The 25,684-nt window shown below is 41.3% G+C and overlaps 3 protein-coding genes across 4 annotated transcripts in view; all 3 read left to right on the top strand.

Moving 5' to 3' along the window:
• Positions 1–4,939: 4,939 nt before the first annotated feature.
• LOC125244654 (sialic acid-binding Ig-like lectin 13) lies at positions 4,940–7,516 on the top strand. Of its 2 annotated transcripts, XM_048154800.1 has the most exons (4): positions 4,940–5,222; positions 5,754–5,817; positions 5,967–6,329; positions 7,087–7,514. In XM_048154800.1, exons 2-4 carry the CDS (start codon positions 5,763–5,765, stop codon positions 7,455–7,457), a joined length of 789 nt encoding a protein of 262 aa, XP_048010757.1. In that variant the 5' UTR covers positions 4,940–5,222; positions 5,754–5,762; the 3' UTR covers positions 7,458–7,514. The 2 variants fall into 2 exon arrangements, with proteins under 2 accessions (XP_048010757.1, XP_048010760.1); XM_048154803.1 differs by lacking the exon at positions 4,940–5,222 and having other exon boundaries at positions 5,625–5,817; positions 7,087–7,516.
• si:ch73-177h5.3 (hemicentin-1) overlaps positions 7,496–25,684 on the top strand; it is a gene marked incomplete at its 5' end in the record, with an annotated part of 100,734 nt that continues 82,545 nt past the window's right edge. The window contains 4 exons of the mRNA XM_048156219.1: positions 7,496–7,778; positions 8,461–8,727; positions 9,453–9,719; positions 11,939–12,205. Of these exons, the coding sequence (XP_048012176.1) occupies positions 7,496–7,778; positions 8,461–8,727; positions 9,453–9,719; positions 11,939–12,205 (1,084 nt within the window). The remainder of the gene's footprint in view (positions 7,779–8,460; positions 8,728–9,452; positions 9,720–11,938; positions 12,206–25,684) is intronic.
• Positions 21,018–25,395, top strand: LOC125244655. The gene is made up of 4 exons (XM_048154804.1): positions 21,018–21,607; positions 22,160–22,247; positions 23,307–23,373; positions 23,465–25,395. Exons 1-4 carry the CDS (start codon positions 21,280–21,282, stop codon positions 23,759–23,761), a joined length of 780 nt encoding a protein of 259 aa, XP_048010761.1. The 5' UTR covers positions 21,018–21,279; the 3' UTR covers positions 23,762–25,395.

The following is a 25,684-nucleotide window of genomic DNA, read 5'->3' on the forward strand; positions in this document are numbered from 1 at the left end:
AAGTATAAAAATAAAATATTATATTCAATATTTTATAGTTTAATATTCAATAATATTCATGTATTTATAATTTTCATGTAAGAAGATCATTTTTAAAACCAGCATGGCTAACACAATGCAACATGACATTAATACTGTTAATTTTATACAGAAACTGCATATCAAGGTGCTAAAATGCACTCAGAATACCTTAGCAAATGCATAACACTGCTCTAAATTGCATTTGCATGCAAAGTGCATTGTTTATGAGCAAACAATAAACATGGAAGGTGGAAGGAAAAGGTGCAATTTCACTATAAAAGTTTCACACAGTCACAATATGACTTTCAGCACTGAAAAGACACTATTGAATGAGGAGCAGCTGACTGATCATGAATTAGTGCTGTAAATTCAATGTGATTGCCTGAATGATTTTCTCCTCCTTTAGATGATCATGTACATCTGTGTCATGTAAGTCCATCTGGTTTTGTTCTGGAGGGTCGTTCAGTGACTCTGAGCTGCAGCAGTGATGCAAACCCACCGGAGCTCAACTACACCTGGTACAGAGACACTGAAGAACACCTGAAACCAGTGCAGACCGGACAGAACCTGACCATCAACAACACCGACCCTGACACACAGCGGACGATACGTCTGTACAGCTCAGAAGCACAATCATTAGTAAACTGGACTTGAGTATTTACACCACAATATATATTCATATGGTGAAAATGTTTGATGGAGAATTGTTTTTTAAAGAGTGGTAATGGAAGTGTTATAATAGATTTGGTCATTCTTATGTTTTCTTAGTTTTGCTTAATTTTATAGTTTTGCTCTCAAAATAATTTGCTTCTCACACGCTCACATAAAAATGCTCTTCACATGATTTAATAAGTCTTGACTTTAGTGATTAATATGAGAATACTGTCAGGCAGTGGGTCAGCTGAGCTCCTGACAGCATCTGTAGCAGTTTGAACACGTCTGAGTGAAAAGAACATTTACAGTTTCACAGTTAGAATGGAACTGGCCCAGAAGAAGTTAACCAAGTGAGAATCTCTTAATGCTGACTCCAGTGAGTGAGAAAAAAGGCTGAAATGTGAAATGTTCACTTTTTGCTGTTGATACTTTGCTTGCTTACTTATAACCTACACATGAAACATTGATTACTGCAATTAATAATTAACATAATTTCTTGTTTGCATGTCATTCCTTATATAAAGTATTTTATATTATTCAAGCATCTGGAATGTTTTCAGTTTGACAGAATGTTCTGCTTCAAAATGCCATGGGAAATGTAACTTCATTTAATATTTTCTTCTATTAAAATTAATATTTCAAATTTAACTGTCAAATTCCCACTTTTAGCAGATATTGTTTTCAGTTCATCAGGCTCTTAATGATTTCTGTAATCTTTTGGATACCAGAAAACCAGGTTTTTCCTAATATCAATCATCATTAGAACTTTAAAGTTCTTAATTTCTACTTTGTATTTGCTCTCATAAAAATGTACTGTAGTTTTGTAATTGTGGCATTTATTAAACCTATAATTACCCAGTGATGGATCCTTATGCTTATCAGCCAATGTACTGTATCTCTATAGTACTTTCTATGAAAAATAGCAGCTTAGAAACTACTGTACATCTTGTACAATAAAGCATGATAAATTCTTGTATGGCTGGTCATGCTTTCTAAATGATGCATTTACTCTTTTATAATGGAGCAAAGATTCACAGATTCACAAAACTCGGAAAAAAGGTTAAAGCTGCAGTAGGTAACTTTTGTAAAAATGTATTTTTTATATATTTGTTAAACCTATCATTACGTCCTGACAGTAGAATATGAGACAAATAATCTGTGAAAAAATCAAGCTCCTCTGGCTCCTCCCAGTGGTCCTATTGCCATTTGCAGAAATACACCATTCCCGGTAAGAAACAACCAATCAGAGCCAGGAGGAGTGTCTTAGCAGTGTCAATCAAGCTCGTGTGCCCGCTGATCACACCCCTCTCATGCACAGCGCGTGGAGGGGTGGAGGGAGCTAGTGTCCTGAAAGGATTAAAGGTCCCGTTCTTCGTGATCCCATGTTTCAAACTTTAGTTAGTGTGTAATGTTGTTGTTAGAGTATAAATAAAATCTGTACAATTTTAAAGCTCAAAGTTCAATGCCAAGCGAGATATTTTATTTAACAGAAGTCGCCCACATCGAACGGCCAGTTTGGACTACATCCCTCTACTTCCTTCTTTAATGACGTCACTAAAACAGTTTTTTGACTAACCTCCACCCACAGGAATACACAAGAGTTGCGTTTGTAGAGTGTGTTTGTCGCCATGTCGTCGAAACGCTGTTATTTTCATCCCACAGTCCAATCACCGGGTCTGATTCCGGCTCAAATTGATAGGGTAAAATTAAAGACATGTTTACAATAACACTGAGCGCTTGCATCTCCACGTTATGGTAAGGAGGCGTGACCTTTCCGGGCAAGATGCGCTAAACTGCTGTCGAATCACAACACAGGAACCGCTGGCACAATCAGAACTCGTTACGTATTTCTGAAGGAGGGACTTCATAGAGCAAGGAAGTCATCGGCCCGTTTTTATGACAGTGGAAACAGCGGTATACAGATAAGTAAATTATGTGAAAAATACTGTGTTTTTTACACGCGAAACATGAACACATGTTATATTGCACACTATAAACACAATCAAAGCTTCAAAAAAACACGAAAAACGGGACTTTTAAAAACCGATGCAGAGTTAGCCACATTTCTGCTTGACAAGTATCCCTGCTTGATTTGTTTCATTTTTTAAGAACTACACAACTAAGAAAATTTTTTAAAACAGGCCTGCCCGTCCCCTGCCTGATGCTCCGTGCACACCACGGCTTCCTCTTCTCCCCACCCATTGACTCCTCGAAGTCGCTGTGGGTGTGGATTCCTCGTCAGAGCCCATTGACTCGGTGTCAAAACTCTAGCTGCATAACATACAGATAAAATGTCACGCACTGTGCAAAGCAACTACTGAAACCTACTAATTCACTGGCTTGTCAAGTTGCTGAAATAATGTACTAGCAAACCTTATTTAGCATTACATATCGATAGAATAATTACTTGCATACTGTAACGTTAGTTACCGTTATATTATCTTACTAGCTATTTATTACTTATAGAAATAGTGCAACGTCATATAGTTACATTACACATGTATTGCAAAATACGTAATGTTTTGAGGACCAAGTTTGTAGTCAAAGTATGGGCAGGCCATAGTCAATGTAAATCATATTGTTGATGTTTCGTCCGTACCAGTGAATGTGCCATAACTGTTTATCCACCGTCATCGGTGGCCCTGCTTGCTTACTAGCCTGCGCGTTCACGGCAGGCTCCGTTGTGATGGGGGAGGAGCTGTGGAGGGAGGGCTGTAGCGCAGCAGAGAGCAAGGGGGAGTGACCTGTGAGTTGTGCTTGTTCAAATTTTCAGGTTAAGCCAACGTTTTCTAAAAACTCCCTACTGCAGCTTTAACTTTTCTTTCTATTTATTACTTAAAGCATACTTTATGTACTTTGATACCACAGCAAACAAGTTACCAAGTTCAAACATTAAAGACAAGTGAACAGTCAGGAAAATGTAAGATCTGCAATATACAAAGTTACAAATACAGTAATGTCTAACAGTAGTGTTCATGTACAGAAATGTAAAATAACACTATAGTGTTCACTGTATAAAATAAATATAAATTAATCTTTGTTAAAACTGTGTTTTCCGACTTTTGAGAGCTTTTTTTGTTACAGTTTTGTACACATTGTCATTAATTAATTATAGTTCAAATGAATTCTGTTTTATTGACAATATTACTGATGATAACTGTTGGGGTTACTGATGATACCCCCCACCCCCGGCATGTCCTGAGGGAGGCCACAAGAGGGCGCAAATAAGCAACATATAAAGGACATAATATTTTCTTATTGCGCCCTCTTGTGGCCTCAGAAGGACTAAATCTTCGTTAAAGATACAGGAAAGAAGATATTTTGTTTAAATTTGAATTTGTTTATGAATGTTAGAAAAGAATGTTTGTTGTTTTCCTTAATAAATTGGGTCTATAAAACACAGTGATTCAATTCAAAAAAATTTTCTATGGTCTTTGATTAAAAGAAGTTAGACCTCTGAAAATAAATAAACAAATAATGATCCATTCCGAATGATATGAAACATTATACCGTGATACTTTTTTTAGCTGTATAGTCCAGCCCTAGGCTAAAGCCAGGGTAAAAAATGGCCCTTTATTTCTAAATTATTAAAATTTTTGATTAAAAAAAATCATACTAACATTATAAGTGCAACTCAGGAAAAAGTATAAAATAATTTACAAATGCAGTTTATGACCCCTTTAAAAGTTATTTCATTTTTTACGTTTTTAAAACTTTTTATTTTAAATTAAAAAGTGACACAGAGAGTAAAAAATAGGAAAATCATCAGGAAATCCTTGGTGGTGCTGTGCTGGTGCTATAAATATTTCTGATGGGGTTTCAGTCCCAGCAATCCCTGGCCTAGCAGCACCACTGCAACTGAGAGTAATAATGTCTGAATTATGAGATATAAAATTGCAATTGCAAGGGAAAAAAATCAGAATCGTGAGATTAAAAAAGTCACAATTAACTTTTTATTCTGTGGCAGAAACAAGCTTCCATACATTTTATCATCGGTGTCGTGATTAGAGAAACAAACAGCAGTATTTTGCAGAAATCTGTTCTGCTTTCAGTTTCTGTTAGTATCTTGGGTAAGAAAGAATCTGCCAGCTATTTAGTGCTGAATTTCCTATGTTTTGTACTGTAATATTATATATCTTGATATATAATAGCCAACCTTTAACAAAGTAAGAAACACAAAGAAATTAAAATGAAAATGTTTCCTTAATTGCTGTATAGTGTTTTAGGATTGCGGATTTTAAATGTGATTCAACACTTATTCCTGAATAATCTTTGAGAATTATTGAGTTGAGAATTATTATTTCTACACTGAATCTCACAAGATGTTTCAACTAATTTTAAAGATATGTTTTTTTAATATTATCCAGTGAGCTTCATACTGATTTGCATATATTACCCAGTCTGGCTGTTGTTATTTTGTTCAGACTGAAACGGGAAGTGGTATAAACTCTAATAGCAGTAAAGACGAGTCGTCTTCACACACATCTCTCTCTATATCAGTGTAAAAGCGTCACAGTCGAGCGCTGCAGCTCTTTCACTCTTCTCTGGTAAGTCATTTACACACTAAAACTTCTGTCGTTTTGAGATCTTCAGTGTTTTGATGCTCTGAGGTTGAGTTGTTCAAGATGAGCAGGTCCTGTTTTAATCTTTCTGAAAAGATTTGATTTAGTAGCCTGTATTTTTTCTCATGACATTTATGTCACTCATGAAAAATAGTTTTTGGACATTAGAAATTATATGAGTTTACATTAAGAGCTAAAAATTCATACAAAGAAATAACTGTTAAAAGTTTATACACTTAAAAATAAAGGTTCCAAAAGGTTTTTTTTTTCCACAGCGATTTCATAAAGAGCAATTCATGATTCCCTGAAGAACTTTTCACTTCTTAAAAGAACCATTTTTTCTTAATATGAAGAACATTTTAATAATCTAAAGAATCTTTTTTCCACTATAAAGAGCTTTCTGTGGAATGGAAAGATTTCAGGGATGTTTAAGGTTCTTCATGAACCATCGATGCCAATAAAGATCCTTTATTTTAAGAGTGTATATGATTGTGTGTTTGTATTTTCTGTTGTAAGGTGGAGTGAATGTACATGATGGAAATATCTGTGACGTTCCTCCTCACTGGATGTCTGATACAAGGTCTCGTTCTTATGGATTATTCTCTGCTGAATTAATATTCTGAAAGCATTTTCATGTGAGCTTTGTAAGATTAAAGAGCAATAAGAGCTGCAGTTTATTCTGCATGTGAACTCTGTGTGATCACTTCCTCTTGTCTGTGTGTGTTTTAGGAGTTTTCTGTGTTTCTAAAATCAATCTGCCGAAGAGAGTAGAAGCTCTAGAAGGATCCTGTGTTTTCATACCCTGCACATTTGATATTAAACAAGACTTTAAAAATGATCTCATTGATAGTGCAAAGAGAATATGGTATAAAGGCAAATGGAATAAAGACAGAACCACTGAAGTGTTTGACTCCAGTCGCCCCGACATTGGACCGTTAAGAGGAGAAATATTTGGCACTCCTACAGAGAAAAACTGCACCACCCGCTTCAATAATGTCGAGCAGAAAGATAATGGGTCATATTCCTTCAGAATTGAGACCAACGGTAAACTGAAACATAGCTACCCAAAAACTGTTGAAATTGTCGTCATAGGTGAGTGTCATATTGTTCATGCTGTTTCTGTCTTAATGTAAGTGCAGAGCGGCCATTTGTAACATGATTGTGTGAAGCTTCCGGTGTCATACGCTTTCAGTTATTTACCTGTACAAAACAGTCTGTTATGCAGCTTAATATTTAAACCTGAAAATGATCATATTATTTTAACCTATATTATCATGATCATAAACATACTGGTTTGCAGAGCAAGTAGTTTCACCATTTACTGCACTGTTATTCTTCTAGTTATTGACCTATAGACCTTATGTAGCTCCGCCCCTTTTCAGTGCCGCACTCGTTTGTATTTCCACAGCATGAAGGTAAGATCTTATGGATTTATGAATAAACCGCTCATTTTAAAATCTTCCTGGTCTACTGGGATTTGTTATGACATCCTCTTCAAACATTACAGCGCTCGTGATAACTGTCTTTAACTCTACAATAAGTAAATCCTCTTCACCAGCTAATTACTCTTCAACAGTGATGCCATAGAAATATACAGAGTTACTGCAAAAACTGAAACACAAAATCCTAAAGATGGCTCCACACTTGTTTCTCTGGGCATAAGGTCTATAGCGGTTAATGAATCAGAGATCTCACACATTCACAGAAAATAGCTTACATCCCCAATGCTAAATGAATCGGATAATGTGACTGGACATGAATGAAAAATAAATCTTCTACTGTACAATACTGTATGATATGATGATCCATGTGATCCTGTAATGTTTGTCTGTATCTCTGTGTGTTGTAGATTCTCCACCCAAACCCACAGTGAGTCTGTTGAAGGATCAGCAGGAGGTGAAGAAGGTGAAGGAGGGAAGCTCTGTGAATCTGCGCTGCTCGACTAAGATCTTCTGTTCCTCTCGTCCAGCAGTTCTCACATGGAGCTCGTCTCCTGAACACCTCCTCAAGGAGATCGTCACACAACATCAGCGTCAGAGCGAAACTGAGCTGATCTCTGATCTGATCTTCACTGTAACTCACCGTCATCATTCAGCCACTTTCACCTGCACTGTAACACACCAGCTTCAGCAGAACATCACAAAATCACGAAACGAGTCCCGTACGCTACGAGTTCAGTGTAAGACGGATTATTTCAATCAATACTGTCTGATCATCTAGAATTAATGTTGTTAATCATAACATAATTGCCTAAATGTTTTTCTCCTCCATCAGATGCTCTTAAAAACACATCTGCACATGTAAGTCCATCTGGTTTTGTTCTGGAGGGTCGTTCAGTGACTCTGAGCTGCAGCAGTGATGCAAACCCACCGGAGCTCAACTACACCTGGTACAGAGACACTGAAGAACACCTGAAACCAGTGCAGACCGGACAGAACCTGACCTTCAGCAACCCCGACCCGACACACAGCGGACGATACGTCTGTACAGCTCAGAACAAACACGGCGCTCAGAACGCATCAGTGCTGCTGGACGTCCAGTGTGAGTATCAAGAGCCTGATCTGATTTACTCACAATCACTAGATTATTAGACTGGAGATTTCAGACTTTATACATACACACATATAAACTATAAATAAAAAAGTATATAAAATATTGCATAATAATGCTTATAATTTATTTTATGTGCAGAGAGAGAGGAATAATGTAAATACACAAAATATAAAATATAAATATTAAATATTTTATATATTTTTTTTTTATATAAAACCTTCACTTTTACTTAAATTTCTTTAAAGTAAAGTTACAGTCAATGCTCTGTATCACTATTTTTTATAAATATATAAACCTTCACTGTTGCTTTAACTCCAAAGATTTAAGTCACTTGTTTTGCACAGAGCATCAACTGTTATTATAAATGATCTTCATTTAAACAGCTTTTTCATCCTTTACTAGGCTTGTAAATGTACAGTGAACAACAGGAACTAAATGCAAATATAATAAACATTACTTTGTTTATCTATATAATTTGTAGTTTTTTAAACTGCTGACAGTGGACCCTGTTTACACGGAAGGAGTTCACATTAATGTGAATTATTTCAGTACTACTTAAAAAGCATTTTTATTTTTCACAAATTTCTTCCCATACTTACATTAGTGTTATTTCATAGCATTAATGACTTTACTATTATTCAAAAAATGTTTTGTTTTTCTCCTCCATCAGATGCTCCTAAAAACACATCTGCACATGTAAGTCCATCTGGTGTTGTTCTGGAGGGTCGTTTAGTGACTCTGAGCTGCAGCAGTGATGCAAACCCACCGGAGCTCAACTACACCTGGTACAGAGACACTGAAGAACACCTGAAACCAGTGCAGACCGGACAGAACCTGACCATCAACAACACCGACCCGACACACAGCGGACGATACGTCTGTACAGCTCAGAACAAACACGGCGCTCAGAACGCATCAGTGCTGCTGGACGTCCAGTGTGAGTATCAAGAGCCTGATCTGATTTACTCACAATCACTAGATTATTAGACTGGAGATTTCAGACTTCATACATACACACAAATAAACTATAAATAAATAAGTATATAAAATATTGCATAATGCATATATTTTATATACAGAGAGAGAGAGTAATAGTGTAAATAAATACACAAAATATAAAATATAAACATTATATTAAATATTTATATTTACATTTTTTTGAATATAAAACCTTCACTTTTACTCACATTTCTTTAAAGTTAAGTTACAGTGAATGCTTTGTGTCACTATTTGTTATATATATATATATATATATATATATATATATATATATATAAACCTTTACTGTTCCTTTAATTCCAAAGATTTAAGTCACTTGTTTTGCACAGAGCATCATTATTAACCGTTATTATAAATAATCTTCATTTAAACAGCTTTTTCATCCTTTACTAGGCTTGTAAATGTACAGTGAACAATAGGAACTAAATGCAAATAAACATTACTTTGTTAATCTATAATTTGTAGTCTTTTAAACTGCTGACAGAGGACCCTTTTTACATGGAAGGAATTCACATTAATGTGAATTCCTTCAGTACTATTTAAAAAGCATTTTTATTTTTCAATAATTACTTCCCATACTTATATTAGTGTTATTTCATAGCATTAATGACTTTACTATTATTCAAAAAATATGATGACCTAAATGTTTTTCTCCTCCATTAGATGCTCCTAAAAACACATCTGCACATGTAAGTCCATCTGGTTTTGTTCTGGAGGGTCGTTCAGTGACTCTGAGCTGCAGCAGTGATGCAAACCCACCGGAGCTCAACTACACCTGGTACAGAGACACTGAAGAACACCTGAAACCAGTGCAGACCGGACAGAACCTGACCATCAACAACACCGACCCGACACACAGCGGACGATACGTCTGTACAGCTCAGAACAAACACGGCGCTCAGAACGCATCAGTGCTGCTGGACGTCCAGTGTGAGTATCAAGAGCCTGATCTGATTTACTCACAATCACTAGATTATTAGACTGGAGATTAGATTTTAGACTTTATACATACATACATATAAACTATAAATAAATAAGTATATAAAATATTGCATAATGCATATATTTTATATGCAGAGAGAGAGAGAGTAATAGTGTAAATAAATACACAAAATCTCAAATATAAACATTATATTAAATATTTATATTTACATTTTTTTTTTAATATAAAACCTTCACTTTTACTAAAATTTCTTTAAAGTAAAGTTACAGCGAATGCTTTGTCACTATTTATACATATATATATATATATATATATATATATATATATATATATATATATATTAGGGTTGTAACGGTATGAGATTTCCACGGTATGATAACCGTCTGAGTAAATATCACGGTTTCACGTTATCACGGTGTAAGGTATTAAACAATCAATTTTTATTTATATCATCAATTAAAATGACCAATAAATTAATTAAAATGTTTGTTTTCTCTATTCAGATTTCAATAATCAAAAACAATCAAATACATTTAATAAATTATTATGGATTAGAAATTGAACAACTTTTATTAATAATTAAAATTCAGAAATTCTGCTTTGACTTAATTATTCTGGCTTTTATTTTTTTAATACAAATATTATCAAAAATGATGGAAATGAAATTAACTTTTTTTATAATTATTTTGAGAAGTACATTCTATTTAACAATCATAAATAATTTGTCAATTTCTTCGAGTTAAAAACCGGTCTTTTATTTTGACGGGATGTAGTGAAGAGCTTTGATTTTCAGTGTATTTGACAATGGTTTTTCTCAAATAAAATGATGAAATGCTCATTAAGCACTATCTCAGAGCAACCGTGGATATGTTTGTGTTCATGTCCTCTGATAACTAGACGGCAAATACTTAAAGGTGCCCTAGATTATGTTTTTAAAAGATGTAATATAAGTCTAAGATGTCGCCTGAATGTGTCTGTGAAGTTTCAGATCAAAATACCCCATAGATTTTTTTTTAATTAATTTTTTTAACTGCCTATTTTGGGGCATCATTATAAATGCGCCGATTTTATGCTGCGGCCCCTTTAAATCCTGTGGTCCACGCCCACAGAGCTCGCGCTTGCCTTGAACAGTGCCTTAACAAAGTTTACACAGCTAATATAACCCTCAAAATGGATCTTTACAAAGTGTTCGTCATGCATGCAGCATGCATGCGTCGGATTATGTGAGTATTGTATACTGTTATATTGTTTACTTCTGATTTTGAATGAGTTTGATAGTGCTCCGTGGCTAACGGCTAATGCTACTCTGTTGGAGAGATTTATAAAGAATGAAGTTGTGTTTATGCATTATGCAGACTGCAAGTGTTTAAAAATGAAAATAGCGACGCTCTCTTGTCTCCGTGAATACAGTAATAACCGATGGTAACTTTAACCACATTTAACAGTACATTAGCAACATGCAAACGAAATATTTAGAAAAACAGTTTACAAATATCACTAAAAATATCATGATATCATGGATCATGTCAGTTATTATTGTTCCATCTGCCATTTTTCACTATTGTTCTTGCTTGCTTAACTAGTCTGATGATTTGGTTGTGCACAGATCCAGACGTTAATACTGGCTTCCCTTGTCTAATGCCTTTTATAATGTTGGAAACGTGGGCTGGCATATGCAAATATTGGGAGCGTACACCCCGACTGTTACGTAACAGTCGGTGTTATGTTGAGATTCGCCTGTTCTTTTAAACAAATGAGATTTATATAAAAACGAGAAAATATACCGGTATACTGGTATATCATACCGGTATATCGTTACAACCCTAATATATATATAAACCTTACCTGTTATTTTAACTCCAAAGATTTAAGTCATTTGTTTTGTACAGAGCATCATTATCAACTGTTCTAATTAATGAACTTCATTTAAACAGCTTTTTCATCATTTACTAGGCTTGTAAATGTTCAGTGAACAACAGGAACTAAATGCACATATAATAAATATTACTTTGTTAATCTATAATTTAAACCTTTTATACTGTGCTGATACTATTTTTATTATTGTGAATTCCTTCAGCACTATTTAAAAAGCAGTTTTATTTTTCAATAATTACTTCCATACTTACATTAGTGTTATTTCACAACATTAATGACTTTACTATTATTCAAAAAATGTGATGACCTTAATTATTTTCTCCTCCATCAGATGCTCCTAAAAACACATCTGCACATGTAAGTCCATCTGGTGTTGTTCTGGAGGGTCGTTCAGTGACTCTGAGCTGCAGCAGTGATGCAAACCCACCGGAGCTCAACTACACCTGGTACAGAGACACTGAAGAACACCTGAAACCAGTGCAGACCGGACAGAACCTGACCATCAACAACATCGACCCGACACACAGCGGACGATACGTCTGTACAGCTCAGAACAAACACGGCGCTCAGAACGCATCAGTGCTGCTGGACGTCCAGTGTGAGTATCAAGAGCCTGATCTGATTTACTCACAATCATTAGTTTATTAGACTGGAGATTTTAAATTGAAAAGCTAAAAAATAAAATTAAAAATAAATACAACATATAAAAAAAAAAAAAAGAAGTATATACAGTGTTGGTCAGAATTATTGGCACCTTTGGTAAATATGATCAAAGATGACTATAAAAAATCTGCATTGTTTATCCTTTTGATCTTTAATTCATAAAATTAGCAAAAACATAACCTTTCATTGAAGGAAAAGAATTGAAAGTGGGGGTTCATAATTTTATGAATTAAAGATCAAAAGGATAAACAATGCAGATTTATTTTTATAGTCATCTTTGATCATATTTACCAAGGGTGGCAATAATTTTGACCACCACTGTAAATACTTAATTTTCATGTATATTTTTTAAATATATTATATGCATTTTTTAATAGTATATACAATGCATGAAGCCTTCACTTTTACTGCAAAATATAAATACAGCTAAATATTTGCCATACTTCTTTCACTAGTGTTATTTCATAGTGTTGATGTCTTTACTATTATTTTTAAAATGTGGAAAATATTCATAATGGATGTTCATTGTGAATGCTTGGTAATCGCTATTAGAAATCAGTTACATTCAAGAGTACTGAATTAACTGTTCCCTTTCAGTCGGTCACGTTCGACGTACGTCAGTAGTGACCGACGAATTGGGATATCGCTTAGAGAGCCCTATCATCTTCGTGTAAACTAAAACAAGCCAATGGAATTGGCGTGCGATATTTGCATAATGCGCACCGCCCCCGACAGGTGTATATAAATAGGAAGCAGATGCAATCGCACTCTGTCTTTCGCTTCGGAGCCATTTACTGGTGTCCTGTTTGAAGACTCCTTTCTTCGTTTGTTTTTTGAACTAAAACATTGCCTCAAGAAGAGGGTTACAGCGAGCTTCAGTGCTGGTGAAGAGGGCACGTTCAGCGAGGTCGCGAGTGTCCGAGGAGCTGAGCTATAAGCTCTAAAACTGCTGTTTTCACAGCAACACAAAGAGTGTGTGTGTGAGCGATTTGGGCCGGTTCCTCGGTGTGTCAGGGAGTGGTGTACCTGACACATCGCGTCGCTCCCTGGGTGCTTCAGCACGAGTGAGTTGACTTCCCCTTCTAAAAGAGCTTTACAGACGAACCCTGACAGTATGTCATTTCGTCTGTGCGTTACTGGGTGCGGTCGTTCCCTGGTCCCTGCTGATGGGCACAATCGCTGCATCTCGTGTTTGGGCGTTCAGCACGCTGAGGCAGCTTTTGTGGATGGTTCATGTTCCCATTGCGGGAACATGACCATCGCGGTGCTGAGGTCGAGGCTCTCCTTCCTGAAGTCTCAGGAAGCGGGAGTCCCCTCTCCTATGCCGCGTACGACCGTTTTTTCCGGCCCTGGGAACCGGAAGGACGGTACGGCGCTGTATAGGGAGGGCGGCCTGAGGATAACGGTCAGGGCTCCCCCGCCGAGCGGAAACGCTCCTCGGGCCCCTGCCCCCTCGCCAGCACTGCAACCCATCTTTCGCCCGTTGGTTTCCGCTGGGCCCTCTTCGGACTGTCCAGCCGTTACCTTTGGTGCGCCGGCGGAGGATCAGATGTCGGTCGCTGCGTCGGAAGGCGAGTTTGAGAATTCGGGGGAGGAAGATCCGGACGCGCTGCCGCCCTCCGGGACGGTAGCGGTGGCCGAGTCGGATCCCGAACTCTCGGCTGTGCTCTCTCGGGCAGCCTTGTGCGTCGGGCTCGAGTGGAACCCTCCACCCTGTCCCGGCCCATCTCGGCTGGATGATTGGTACTTGGGGGGGGGTCGCGCTGGGCAGCCTCAGCGTCCCGCCCCAATGCCTTTCTTCCCGGAGGTGCATGATGAGGTGACCAGGTCTTGGCAGACACCGTATAGTGCCCGTACCAGGCCTGGCCCCCCGTCCGCCTTCACCTCCCTGGACGGCGGGGTAGCCAGGGGGTACGCGAGGATCCCGCCAGTCGAGCGGTCTGTTGCGATGCAGTTGTGTCCAACAGCCACTGGCTGGCGTGGTGAGCCGCGTCTCCCGTCCCGGGCCTGTAAGTTCTCAGCCGGTCTGACTGAGAAAGCTTACAGTTCCTGTGGGCAGGCTGCCTCCGCCCTGCACGCGATGGCCCTCTTGCAGGTTCACCAGGCAAAGGCGCTGTCGGAGATGCCCCAGGAAGGTCCTGACCAACAGCTGCTGGGGGAGCTGCGCGCTGCCACTGACCTTGCCCTCCGGGCAACGAAGGTGACAGCACGCGCTGTTGGTCACGCGATGTCTACCTTGGTAGTCCAGCAGCCCCACCTCTGGCTGACCCTCGCGGACATGCGGGATGCCGACAAGCAGCGGTTCCTAAATTCCCCCGTGTCCCCGGTCGGCCTATTCGGCGACGCGGTGGAGAGCTTCGCCCAACAGTTCTCCGCTGCACAGAAGCAGGCTGAGGCTATCAGTCACGTCATGCCACGGCGGTCCGCTGCTGCCTCCACCCAGCCGCCCGTGGCTCAGCCTCTGCCCGCTCGTCGCCGAGGGCGCCCGCCTGCATCGTCCTCCGCCCCTGCTAAGACGGCAAAGCAGCAGCCTACACCAGCCAGACAGCAGGGTGCCGGTCGCGGGCGTGGTGCCCAGCCCGTCTCCGCTAAGCCCGGTGGTAAACGCAAGAGCAAAACACGGCACTGAGACGGGCAACCTGGAGGGGAAGGATCTTGCTCTTCGGGAGAGTTTTCCACCATCTCTCCCACCCCCGGAGGAGGGCCGGGGGGAATTTGTGTTTGTCTGTCCACCGCCGCTGGCTCTCCGGAGTCCAGCGGTACCCACTTTTTCACAAAAAGAGCAGTTTCCTCAAACTCCAGGTCACAACAAGGGGTGTCTGCCAGTGTGCCAGGCTCCGCCTCGCCGCTGACAGCTCCCTCCTCATTCGCCAGCAGGTGGCAGTGTGTTGGTGCAGACCGCGCCCCGTGCGCTGTCTCCCATGCACACTGCTGCCTCGCAGAGTCCGACCCCACTCCGGGCCGCCCCCAAGCCGTCCGGGTCGGGTCCCTCTCTGCCTTGCTGCCCCACCCCCGGTGCGTCTGTGGTGCCTTTGGTCCCGCTGGCTCAGTGTCTGGAAGCGTGGATCACGCTCCCCAGCCTGTCCAGTTGGCTCATTCGTACTATCAGACTCGGCTATGCGTTTCAGTTCGCCCGGCGTCCCCCGGTCTTCAGGGCTGTCCACTTCACTCCGGTATCGTTGGACAGTGCACCTGTTCTCCGGGTGGAGATTGCTGTCCTCCTGGCGAAGGATACAATCAAGCCGGTCCCTCCAGCCGATATGAAGTCGGGGCTCTACAGCCCCTACTTCACTGTACCAAAAAAGGGCGGTGGGCTACGGCCAATCCTGGACCGTCCCCAGGATTGGTTTGCAGCAATGGACCTGAAGGACGCGTGCTTTCATGTCTCGATTCTGCCTCGACACAGACCCTTCCTAGGTCGGTCTGCGTTCGAGGGTCGGGCATGTCAGTACAAAGTCCTACCCGACATGGTTGTAGCTCCCAGCCGGTTGGGTCTTCAGGTCAACTGGGACAAGAGCAAACTCGCCCCCGGGTAGAGGATCTCTTGTCCGGTCTCGAGCTAGACTCGGTCGCACGGACTGCGCGTCTCACCGAGGCGCGCGTCCAGTCGGTGTTGAACTGCCTGAGCTCGCTCAAGCGCAGGACAGCGGCTCCACTGAAAGATTTTCAGAGGCTCCTGGGGCATATGGCATCTGCAGCCGCGGTAACGCTGCTCGGATTGCTTCATATGAGACCGCTTCAACACTGGCTCCGCGGCCGGGTCCCGAGATGGGCGTGGCAGTGCGGCACGCTCCGTGTCCCCGCGACACCGAGCTGCCGTCGCACCCTTGTCCGGTGGTTGGACCCTTCGTTCCTGCGGGCCGGAGTACCCCTCGAACGAGTGTCCAGGCACGCTGTGGTCTCCACAGATGTCTCTGCCACGGGATGGGGGGCCACGTACTACGGGCATGCAGTGACAGGTCTTTGGACGGGGCCTCAGCTGCATTGGCATACCAATTGCCTCGAGTTGCTAGCGGTTCGTCTTGCGCTGGCCCGCTTCAAGAAGCTGTTGTCAGGCAAGCACGTTCTAGTCCGCTCACAAAGCACTGCGGCAGTTGCGTACACCAACCATCAAGGTGGTCTACGCTTCCGTCGCATGTCGCAACTCGCCCGCCATCTCTTGTTGTGGAGTCAGAAGGTTCTGAGGTCCCTTCGGGCCACTCGTGTCTCAGGTGTGCTCAACCGTGCAGCCGACGAGCTGTCACGGCAGCATCTACTTGCGGGCGAGTGGCGGCTCCACCCCCAGGCGGTCCAGCTGATTTGGCAGCGTTTCGGCGAGGCCCAGGTAGTCCTGTTTGCCTCCCCGGAAACTGCCCTCTGCCAGTGGTTTTATTCCCTGACCGGCGGCACGCTCGGCACGGATGCCCTGGCACACAGCTGGCCCCCGGGTCTGCGCAAACATGCGTTTCCCCCAGTGAGCCTTCTCGCACAACTCATGTGCAAGGTCAGGGAGGACGGGGAGCAGGTTCTGTTAGTGGCTCCGTATTGGCCCACTCGGACCTGGTTCTCAGACCTCATTCTCCTCGCGACAGCATCTCCCTGGCCGATTCCTCTGAGGAAGGACCCCCTGACTCAGAGACGGGGCACCCTGTGGCACCCGCGTCCCGATCTGTGGAACCTCCACGTGTGGTCCCTGGACGGGATGCGGAGGTTCTGAGTGATCTCCCGCAAGCGGTTGTAGACACCATCACTTCCGCTAGAGCTCCTTCCACTAGGAGTCTCTATGCGTTGAAGTGGAACCTGTTCGTCGAATGGTGCGCCTCTCGCCGAGAGGACCCCCGATCATGTTCGGTCGGATCCGTGCTTTCCTTCCTGCAAGAAGGGTTGGAGCGAAGGCTGTCTCCCTCCACCCTGAAGGTGTATGTTGCCGCTATCGCCGCACATCACCACGCAGTTGAGGGTAAGTCCCTGGGGAAACACGATCTGATCGTCAGATTCCTGAGGGGAGCGAGGAGATTAAATCCTCCTCGCCCTTCCTCCGTACCCTCTTGGGATTTGACCCTGGTTCTCACAGCTCTCCGGGGTCATCCCTTTGAGCCTTTGCAATCAGTCGACCTGAAACTATTGTCTCTTAAGACGGTTCTTCTGGTTGCATTGGCTTCCCTGAAGAGGGTAGGGGATCTGCATGCATTTTCGGTCGACGAAACGTGCCTAGAATTCGGGCCCGGTGATTCTCACGTTATTCTGAGACCCCGGCCTGGATACGTGCCCAAGGTTCCTACCACTCCCTTCAGAGATCAGGTAGTGAACCTGCAAGCGCTGCCCTCGGAGGAGGCAGACCCAGCCCTAGCTTTGCTCTGTCCCGTCCGCGCTCTGCGCGTTTACGTGGATAGAACGCGAAGCTTCAGGACCTCAGATCAGCTCTTCATCTGTTACGGAGGCCAGCAGAGGGGAAAGGCTGTCTCCAAGCAGAGGATGGCCCACTGGATAGTGGATGCCATCGCCTTGGCGTATGAATCCCAGGGCGTGCCTTGCCCGCTCGGGTTGAGAGCCCACTCCACCAGAGGGGTGGCCTCTTCCTGGGCGCTGGCTCATGGCGCCTCGCTGACAGATATTTGTAGAGCTGCGGGCTGGGCGACACCTAACACGTTCGCTAGGTTTTATAGCCTACGTGTAGAGCCAGTATCTTCACGTGTACTCGCATCCACTAGTCGGTAGACGTGTTGTACCTGCTCTAAGTGTCGGCTTGCAATGCCATTCCCGCCACTGGCCGGATACGTGCATACTTCACTCCAGTTGAGTTCCCCGCTTGGCGAACCCTGTCGAGTTCCTCCGCCTCCCCCTTCGGCTCGGACATTGCGGAGTGTCTGGTGCCAGGCCTACATCCGTCGCTGACGCTGTCTGTTGGCTGGGGCCCATATGTCGTGACCCCTCTACGTGAGCAGTCCCATATGTGTAATTGTCCACGGTTTAAAACTCCCTACGGGCCGAGTCCGTGTCTTTCCCTTAGCAGAGCCAGCTCTGCTGTCACCTGTCAGATGAGTCTCCCCCTAACCAGGTGGAGCCATCCCAGGGACTCCATATGCGTACTGCCCCCCGGGCCAGTCCATATGTGTATTCCCACGTAAACTCCTCCCCCATTGGGTAGGTAGTGGTCTCCGCAGCGTCCCTTACGGGTTCGCTTCCCCAGTGTAGTCTAGTTACTTAGTGGGTAGTGGTTAGACAGCAGTAGACTCTCTCGGTGTAAGCTCGCCCCCTTCACCGTCAGCCGGTGCTATGGGCGGCTGAGCTTGCGCTGGGCACTGGAAGGGGTTTCGTAACTGTGGCGCTTTAGTTGGGATCCCAATTCGTCGGTCACTACTGACGTACGTCGAACGTGACCGACTGAAAGGGAACGTCTCGGTTACGTATGTAACCCTCGTTCCCTGAAGGAGGGAACGGAGACGTACGTCCCGTCGCCACAGTTTCTGTACCCTCGCTGTAGCGCGGACACCAGTTGTCTCCTCAGCGAAAAACAGAGTGCGATTGCATCTGCTTCCTATTTATATACACCTGTCGGGGGCGGTGCGCATTATGCAAATATCGTACGCCAATTCCATTGGCTTGTTTTAGTTTACACGAAGATGATAGGGCTCTCTAAGCGATATCCCAATTCGTCGGTCACTACTGACGTACGTCTCCGTTCCCTCCTTCAGGGAACGAGGGTTACATACGTAACCGAGACGATTCTCATAATATACTCTAAATGCAAAAAATGTGAAAATGACAAGTTACAAAGACAAGCTACTGCACTACACTGCTATATTCACTCATTTAATCCGATCCCTTATAGCAAACACACAACACTGCTCTAGACTGCATTTGGATTTAAAATGCATTGCTTATGATGAAAATAAACATGGATTGACATTAAAAAGGTGCAATTTCACCATAAATGCATGTGATGTATATACTGTTTCACACAGTCACAAGTCACTGAAAAGACACTATAAAGGAGTTGCAAAAACCACAAAAGCATGTTTAAATTACTAAAACTTGATGTACAGCTTAAGTTGAAGACCATTTTATCAAATAAACTACAGAGCATTCTATATGGTTCAATATCTTATATGAAGGGTGCATACTGGCAGTCGCAAACAAAAACGTGTGACAGGCTGACGGTGTTCGACAATACAGTAGGCTGAAGTTCGGTTGCATGCTGTAAAATAAGTGTAACACAACTGTGGTACTTTTGCATGAGTGTTTTGAAAGACATTTGGTAACCCTTTTGTAAAAGCTCATGTTACAGAGCAACATGTTCAAGTTCAAGAAGCTGTCCACAGCCTTTTTTTAAAATAATTCTAATGCAATGTGATTAAATGCTGGGGTATGAGACCAAATTATTTTCTGACAAAATTATAAACATCACGCATCAGTAGCCGTATGCTAAAGTAATGGGAAAATATGATTGGATGAGTAATATAAGACTTTACGGTACAGAATGTACCATGAGAAAAAATGTTCACATTTGCACATCTCTAAAATTGTACTTGTGTTAAAAGATGTGTAAAAAAAAAGTGTCAGAACCACACTACATTTTAATACATGCAAATATTAAAGACTAAAAGCGGAATATGGTTCACACAAAAATGAAAATTCTGTCATTTCTCATCATGTCATTCCAAACCGGTATGATTTACTTTCTTTTTGAGAAAGATATCATCTTAGTATTTTTTCTCAGTATTTTTTTTTTCAACGGGGTCAAATATTGTTTGGTTCCCAACATTCTTCAATGTATACTATACTAAACATTGTGGATTGTGTTCTTTACCATCGTGGCCATATCTGTGGACGTTTCGTTCAGTTAAAAAAAACATTCAGCACAGCAAGGACCACCGTATGTACACAGAGACATTTCCTATTTCATGTTTATCTTTAATAGTAAGCATTTTATGTTCTTATATTTAGTTTTTTGCTCCAAAATGTCTGTAACATCTAATAACATCCAATAACATCTGTGAATATCAGTAACAAACGTTCCTAAGCAACCAGTAGAGGAAACACCCACTAGCAACCTCACCACCAGCCACTGACCAGTGACCACAAAGTGTGAATGCAGCTTTAATGAGTTTTTTAGCACAATAACAGCATTTTCACTAGGGTGTCATGTTGTAGACTTACAGGAACCAACTGCAACTAACCAACTTCAAAATCGAGGCTTGTTTCTCTTTTCTACTTCAGTACACTATAAGCTCTAAGTTATGGGGTTCCCTTCTGTTCTTGCCATGATCTTATTCAATTTTGTAGGGCTTTTCACACTGCACTCAACCAGGTTATAATCATTTTAAAGACCACTTTTAACTACAGGTAAAGGAATGTATCACACTTGTAATTTAGAAGCACCGTTAGCACCACTTTTTACCCGGGTTAAGAAAACCTGGAGTACCTGAATCTGGAGCAGGAATAGCACTGCTTTTGACATCATTAACCCTGCATTTCGGTGCCACTTGTGCGTTGTTAAATGATGTGTGTTAAAATGTTATGGCTTGATGCTTAGCAACCAACAGCCAATCGCATGGCTCAAATTCACATGCTTTGGACAGTCACAGGTGTTGTATAAACAATAGTTTAGGGAAATTGTGAAATGGTGACAGAAAATGTGACAATTGGTGCAAAGAAGAGACCATTTACTTCTTACGTTTATAGCCCGAAAAGCCACTTCAGGATAAACTTGATAGTTGCATCAACAATATATGATATGAGGATAACCCCTGGAGGTGTATGGATTACATTTATGATGGATAGATGCATTTTTTGGAGCAAAAACTCTGGCTCTATTCAGTGCCATTACAAAGCTGGGAAGAGCCAGGATATTATTTTATATAACTGTGATTGCGTTCGGCTGAAAGAAGGTCATATACACCATATACACCATATATGTCTTAAGGTTGAGTAAATTATAGGTTTATTTTCATTTTTGGTTGAGTTATTCCTTTAAGTGCTAGAAAAAACGTTTTATTTTGCTCAGATCCTACACAAGAACTACAGTTTATGATCATATTCTCTCTTTCAGTTGCGCCCAAAATCTCCAGCTCTTGTAAGCTAAGCAGCGTAATCACATGTGTCTGTGAGGCTCATGGGAATCCCTCGCCTACACTAGAGTGGCGTCTATCTGGAAATGTTCTCGCTAACTCTACAAACACGTCCATCAGCAGCGAAACTCCAGGAAACACAACCTTGAAGAGTGTCCTAATCATCCATCAGCCCCTCACAGAAACGGCTGTCCTGCAGTGTTTCAGTAAAAACACTCACGGCACCGCCAGTGCCAGCCAAAAGTTTCATCCCGTCACACCAACAGCAAAGACAAAGACAGAGACAGGTGAGATTCACTTCTCTGACACTCACAACAGCTTTATCTGATGAACACAATGAGATCTCTGGAATAATTTAACCCTTATGAAAAAGAAGTGTGCTTAATTTGCATTGAATGTGAGCTTGAAGTACACTACAAAATCCTAAAAGTTAATTTTTTATCTTAAAATTATTTTTTTTAAATTATTTTTTATTTAATTATTAGCTTTTCATTAAAAACTCACTGCAGTTCCTTCATGAACCCCAGTCTGAGAAACCCTGAAGTAATCTAGTGTTTAATGCACTTCATGTTATTGATAACAAATAGAATATATATTATTTCTCTTTCTTTATTTTTTTGTCAATATGGTACAATTTTATCCTATTCAATTTAATGTTATAGGTCACAAGTAATCTAAAAGTAATCGGATTATATTACCTAAATGGATTACATTGCACTGTCATGTAATTTAGAATCAGTTACTAATGGACTATAATCTGTAAGTAATCTACTCAGCACTGATTAAGAGTGGTGATCTATAAAAGACCAAACTCTGAGCAATAAAACACTGTTTTCCAGGTTTCCATCATCCATCTATGCTGCTCGGAGCTGCTGTCGGCGCGTTAGCAATGATGCTCTTGTGCATCATGAAGATCTGCTATGAACGGTGCGTACACCAGTCAAATGTGATTTGAGGAAAGACATTATGATACATTTTTTCATAAAACTAGACTTTTATATGCCATTTGGCTTCTTAAGTAAATGCATCTTCATTTAAGAATGTTCAGATATTTTATATTTTTGCAGTGTAAAGCCAAACAAAGTCAGATCACACATTCATTTGATGAGATTTTACTTTACTAGCCTCATCACAAGGAGGATTTGTGATTCTGATTGATATATTATATACACTGTAAAAACTGAACAGTGAAATTAATCAAATGAAATGAGTTTGTTTCACTCAAATAATAATGAAAGTTCATTGTACTTAATAGAAAAAAGTTGTGTGAACTCAAATTGTCATTGTAGTAAGCTGAACTTAATACGATTAAGTTGAGTTGCAGCAGATTTCTAATTCTCAGCATATTTTGCGTCAGACTGTATAAATAAATGTTGAAATTAAGTGTTATTTTGTGTACTTTAGCACAAGATTGACATAGGGAAACATAAGTTAATGTTTAATGTTGTGTTATGTTGGGATTCACAGGGGGTTCTGTTATGTTAGTTTATGTTATGTTATCATTGTGGTGAAGAGTAGAGCCTGTGGTTAAGGATGGGCTGCAAAAGACTCCATATACTGTATGTTGTTTGATTATATACGTGCAAGTATATGATGACAGTCTCTTTGATCGTTATAATAGCATGTGTTATTTGCTATCTAACATTTAACCAAGATCTGTGTGATGTTTATGTAAATGAACTGTATGTAATTAACATTATGATGAGTTGGGCGAGGCTGAGAACTGTGGGAGTGAAGGGATGCCGGTGACATGATTGTTAATGAGGGACACCTGTGCCCCACACCAGCCTTTGCTCCGTTTCCACAGCTCTCGGCCCCGCCCCACTTGTCACAAAAATGTTAAATTCTACTAACTTAAAATGAGTTAGTTTGCTTAAATGTTTTGAGGTAATACGTTTCCTGAAATGTTTTGAGTATTCTGAACTTATTGAGTTTTACAGTGTAAGAATCTATTTTTTGATGGCCTCAAAAACATTTTTTTTTCAGAAGAAAGAATCCCAAAGCTTCAGGAACCAGACAAGATGACAGATCTGGATTCATTCTGACTCAAACAGTGAGTTCAACAAACTCACACTATTAATTCTCAAAGATATTATCACAAACGGACGTTCAGCACTGATTCTGCTGTGTTTCTGCTCCATCAGGCCACTGCTTCTGATGGTGACGACGAGTGTGTTTACGCCGTTACACATAAACCACCAGAATCTCCTCATTATTCCTCCATCGACTTCACGAACGCAGAGCCGGCGTCAGGAGAGATCAGGGGCGTCTCCTCAATGACTGATGAATATTCTTTGGTCCGTCATTGTTCTGCAAAAGACGCAGCATCTGTGACGGACCCCAAGAAAGACCAAAGCCCACCAGATAGTGGGGCGAAGATCACTGATGTGACATCAGAAGACTCAATTTATGAAAACATGACCCGTCGCTTGGTCGTTTAAAGACAGGAACAGTTGCATTGCGTTGCATTGCGTCCAAAATCAAATACTTCCCTGCTATATACTGCTGTATGACAATACAGCAGTATGTCAGAAAATACAAAGTATTAGAAAAAACAAGTACACGGATGACCTACTGCTTCTGAAGTAAACATTCGATGAACACTTTACCATCCCATGAGACCACGGGAGAGGCAGTGAAGCAACGCAACTGAGGCTGTAGGTCACATAACAGTGACAACAAGTCACATGATAGTACCTACTCAGACAGTATGCGATTTCGGACGCACCGTTGGTCAGTGCAGGTGTTGTTGAACAGTAAAGGCCTGTTCACATTAACACTGTTTCTACACCGGACGTGACCGTTGTCGCTCGCATCGCAACAGCTAAATGTCGTCTACACTGGATGCGGCTAAGCGCCCATTGCAAAGCATTTGTTCTTCGTGTCAGTATGTCATAAATAGAACGAGGCATCAGTTTACTGTCGGAGATATGTCGCTTGCGTCTTGCCGTATCTAGTGTAGACAATATCGCTGATTATAATGGGTTCTATTGTCTTTTGTCACATCGCGCCGCTTGCGTCTTTTGTAGACACGGTGTAAGGATGATAACTATAACGATAACCATAAAGATACAAAAGATAAAAAATAAACCTCCTAAATTGTAAAGCAATAGCAGAGTCCACGCCACAACTATAATGTTGTAAATGCCCTTTTTTGAGTGCATGTCTCTTTAAATGCAAATGAGCTGCTGCTCCCCACCCCACTTTCCAGAAGAGGGCGGAGCCCGTACAACTCAGATGCTCTTCCAAAAATTAAACAAAACATCAATTTGATTTTATCATCATCTTTATCAAGGCCACACTCACGTGACAATGCAGTTCTTCGTCATCATGAGAATTATTATTTGCATGCGTTTTAAAGCCATAACAGTTTAAACTTCTGATATTTGTTTTTTCTGAGCTCATCCCAAGCATGGGCACAGAAAGCTGGCCGTCAGACGGTGCGTCACGTGAGTATTAAACTCATTTCTCTTTCACGTCTTATTGCACTTAAACTGTCAAATACACACAAGGTTATGTCAAAAACACACAAACACAGTCTGTGAACGTAAACAGCAGGAAAGAAATCACATGTGTGTATTATATCTGTGTATTAAAGTGGAAGCAGCGGAATATACAGTACTTAATGCTGTATATGCTGTTAATATGAATCAAAAGAAAAACAGAAAATCACTCACCGCTCTTGATTAAATAACTTTAGCAGCTTTAATAAGAATACATTTCTTACTCGAATGCTGCTGTTAAATGATCTGGCGAGGAGATAAACATGGCGGACTGTACAGCTCACTCAGGGGAGGAGCTAAGCTAATAAAACAGATTCCCTCACCAGTCATGGGAGGGGCTTACATAAGAGTAGGGGGAAATTTGAAACCACTCATTTAGAGAGTCTGTTTATAATTTATGGGGATTATATTATAAAGAGCTCAAACATTTGAAGTGGTAGACGACAAAACTGCAGAGTGCACATAAAATAAACAGAACAATATCATTCGATGGTGTGGATGCTAATATTGTTATAGTTATCGTTCTTGGTGTGAACGAGCCTTAAAGGAACACTCCACTTTTTTTGAAAATAGGCTCATTTTACAACTCTCCTAGAGTTAAACAGTTGAGTTTTACAGTTTTCGAATCCATTCAGCCGATCTCCGGGTCTGGAGGTACCACTTTTAGCATAGCTTAGCATAGTTCATTGAATCTAATTAGACCGTTAGCATCTTGTTAATAAATGACCAAAGAGTTTCGATATTTTTCCTATTTAAAACTCTTCTGTAGTTACATCGTGTACTAAGACCGACGGAAAATTAAAAGCCGATATGGCTAGGAACTATACTCTCATCCCCGCGTAATAATCAAGGAGCTTTGCT

The sequence above is a fragment of the Megalobrama amblycephala genome, linkage group LG14 (genome assembly GCF_018812025.1).
Source record: "Megalobrama amblycephala isolate DHTTF-2021 linkage group LG14, ASM1881202v1, whole genome shotgun sequence".
Classification (NCBI taxonomy): domain Eukaryota; kingdom Metazoa; phylum Chordata; class Actinopteri; order Cypriniformes; family Xenocyprididae; genus Megalobrama; species Megalobrama amblycephala.

What these genes read in the sequence shown, in the direction of transcription:
- LOC125244654 (XM_048154800.1), top strand. Translation starts at nt 5,763, where the DNA reads ATGTACATGATGGAAATATCTGTGACGTTCCTCCTCACTGGATGTCTG. An exon ending in CACTGGATGTCTGATACAAG is followed by an intron (nt 5,818 to 5,966) that starts GTCTCGTTCTTA and finishes TGTGTGTTTTAG; the next exon opens with GAGTTTTCTGTGTTTCTAAA. An exon ending in TGTTGAAATTGTCGTCATAG is followed by an intron (nt 6,330 to 7,086) that starts GTGAGTGTCATA and finishes TGTGTGTTGTAG; the next exon opens with ATTCTCCACCCAAACCCACA.
- LOC125244655 (XM_048154804.1), top strand. Translation starts at nt 21,280, where the DNA reads ATGATCATATTCTCTCTTTCAGTTGCGCCCAAAATCTCCAGCTCTTGT. An exon ending in ATGAAGATCTGCTATGAACG is followed by an intron (nt 22,248 to 23,306) that starts GTGCGTACACCA and finishes TTTTTTTTTCAG; the next exon opens with AAGAAAGAATCCCAAAGCTT. An exon ending in GATTCATTCTGACTCAAACA is followed by an intron (nt 23,374 to 23,464) that starts GTGAGTTCAACA and finishes CTGCTCCATCAG; the next exon opens with GCCACTGCTTCTGATGGTGA.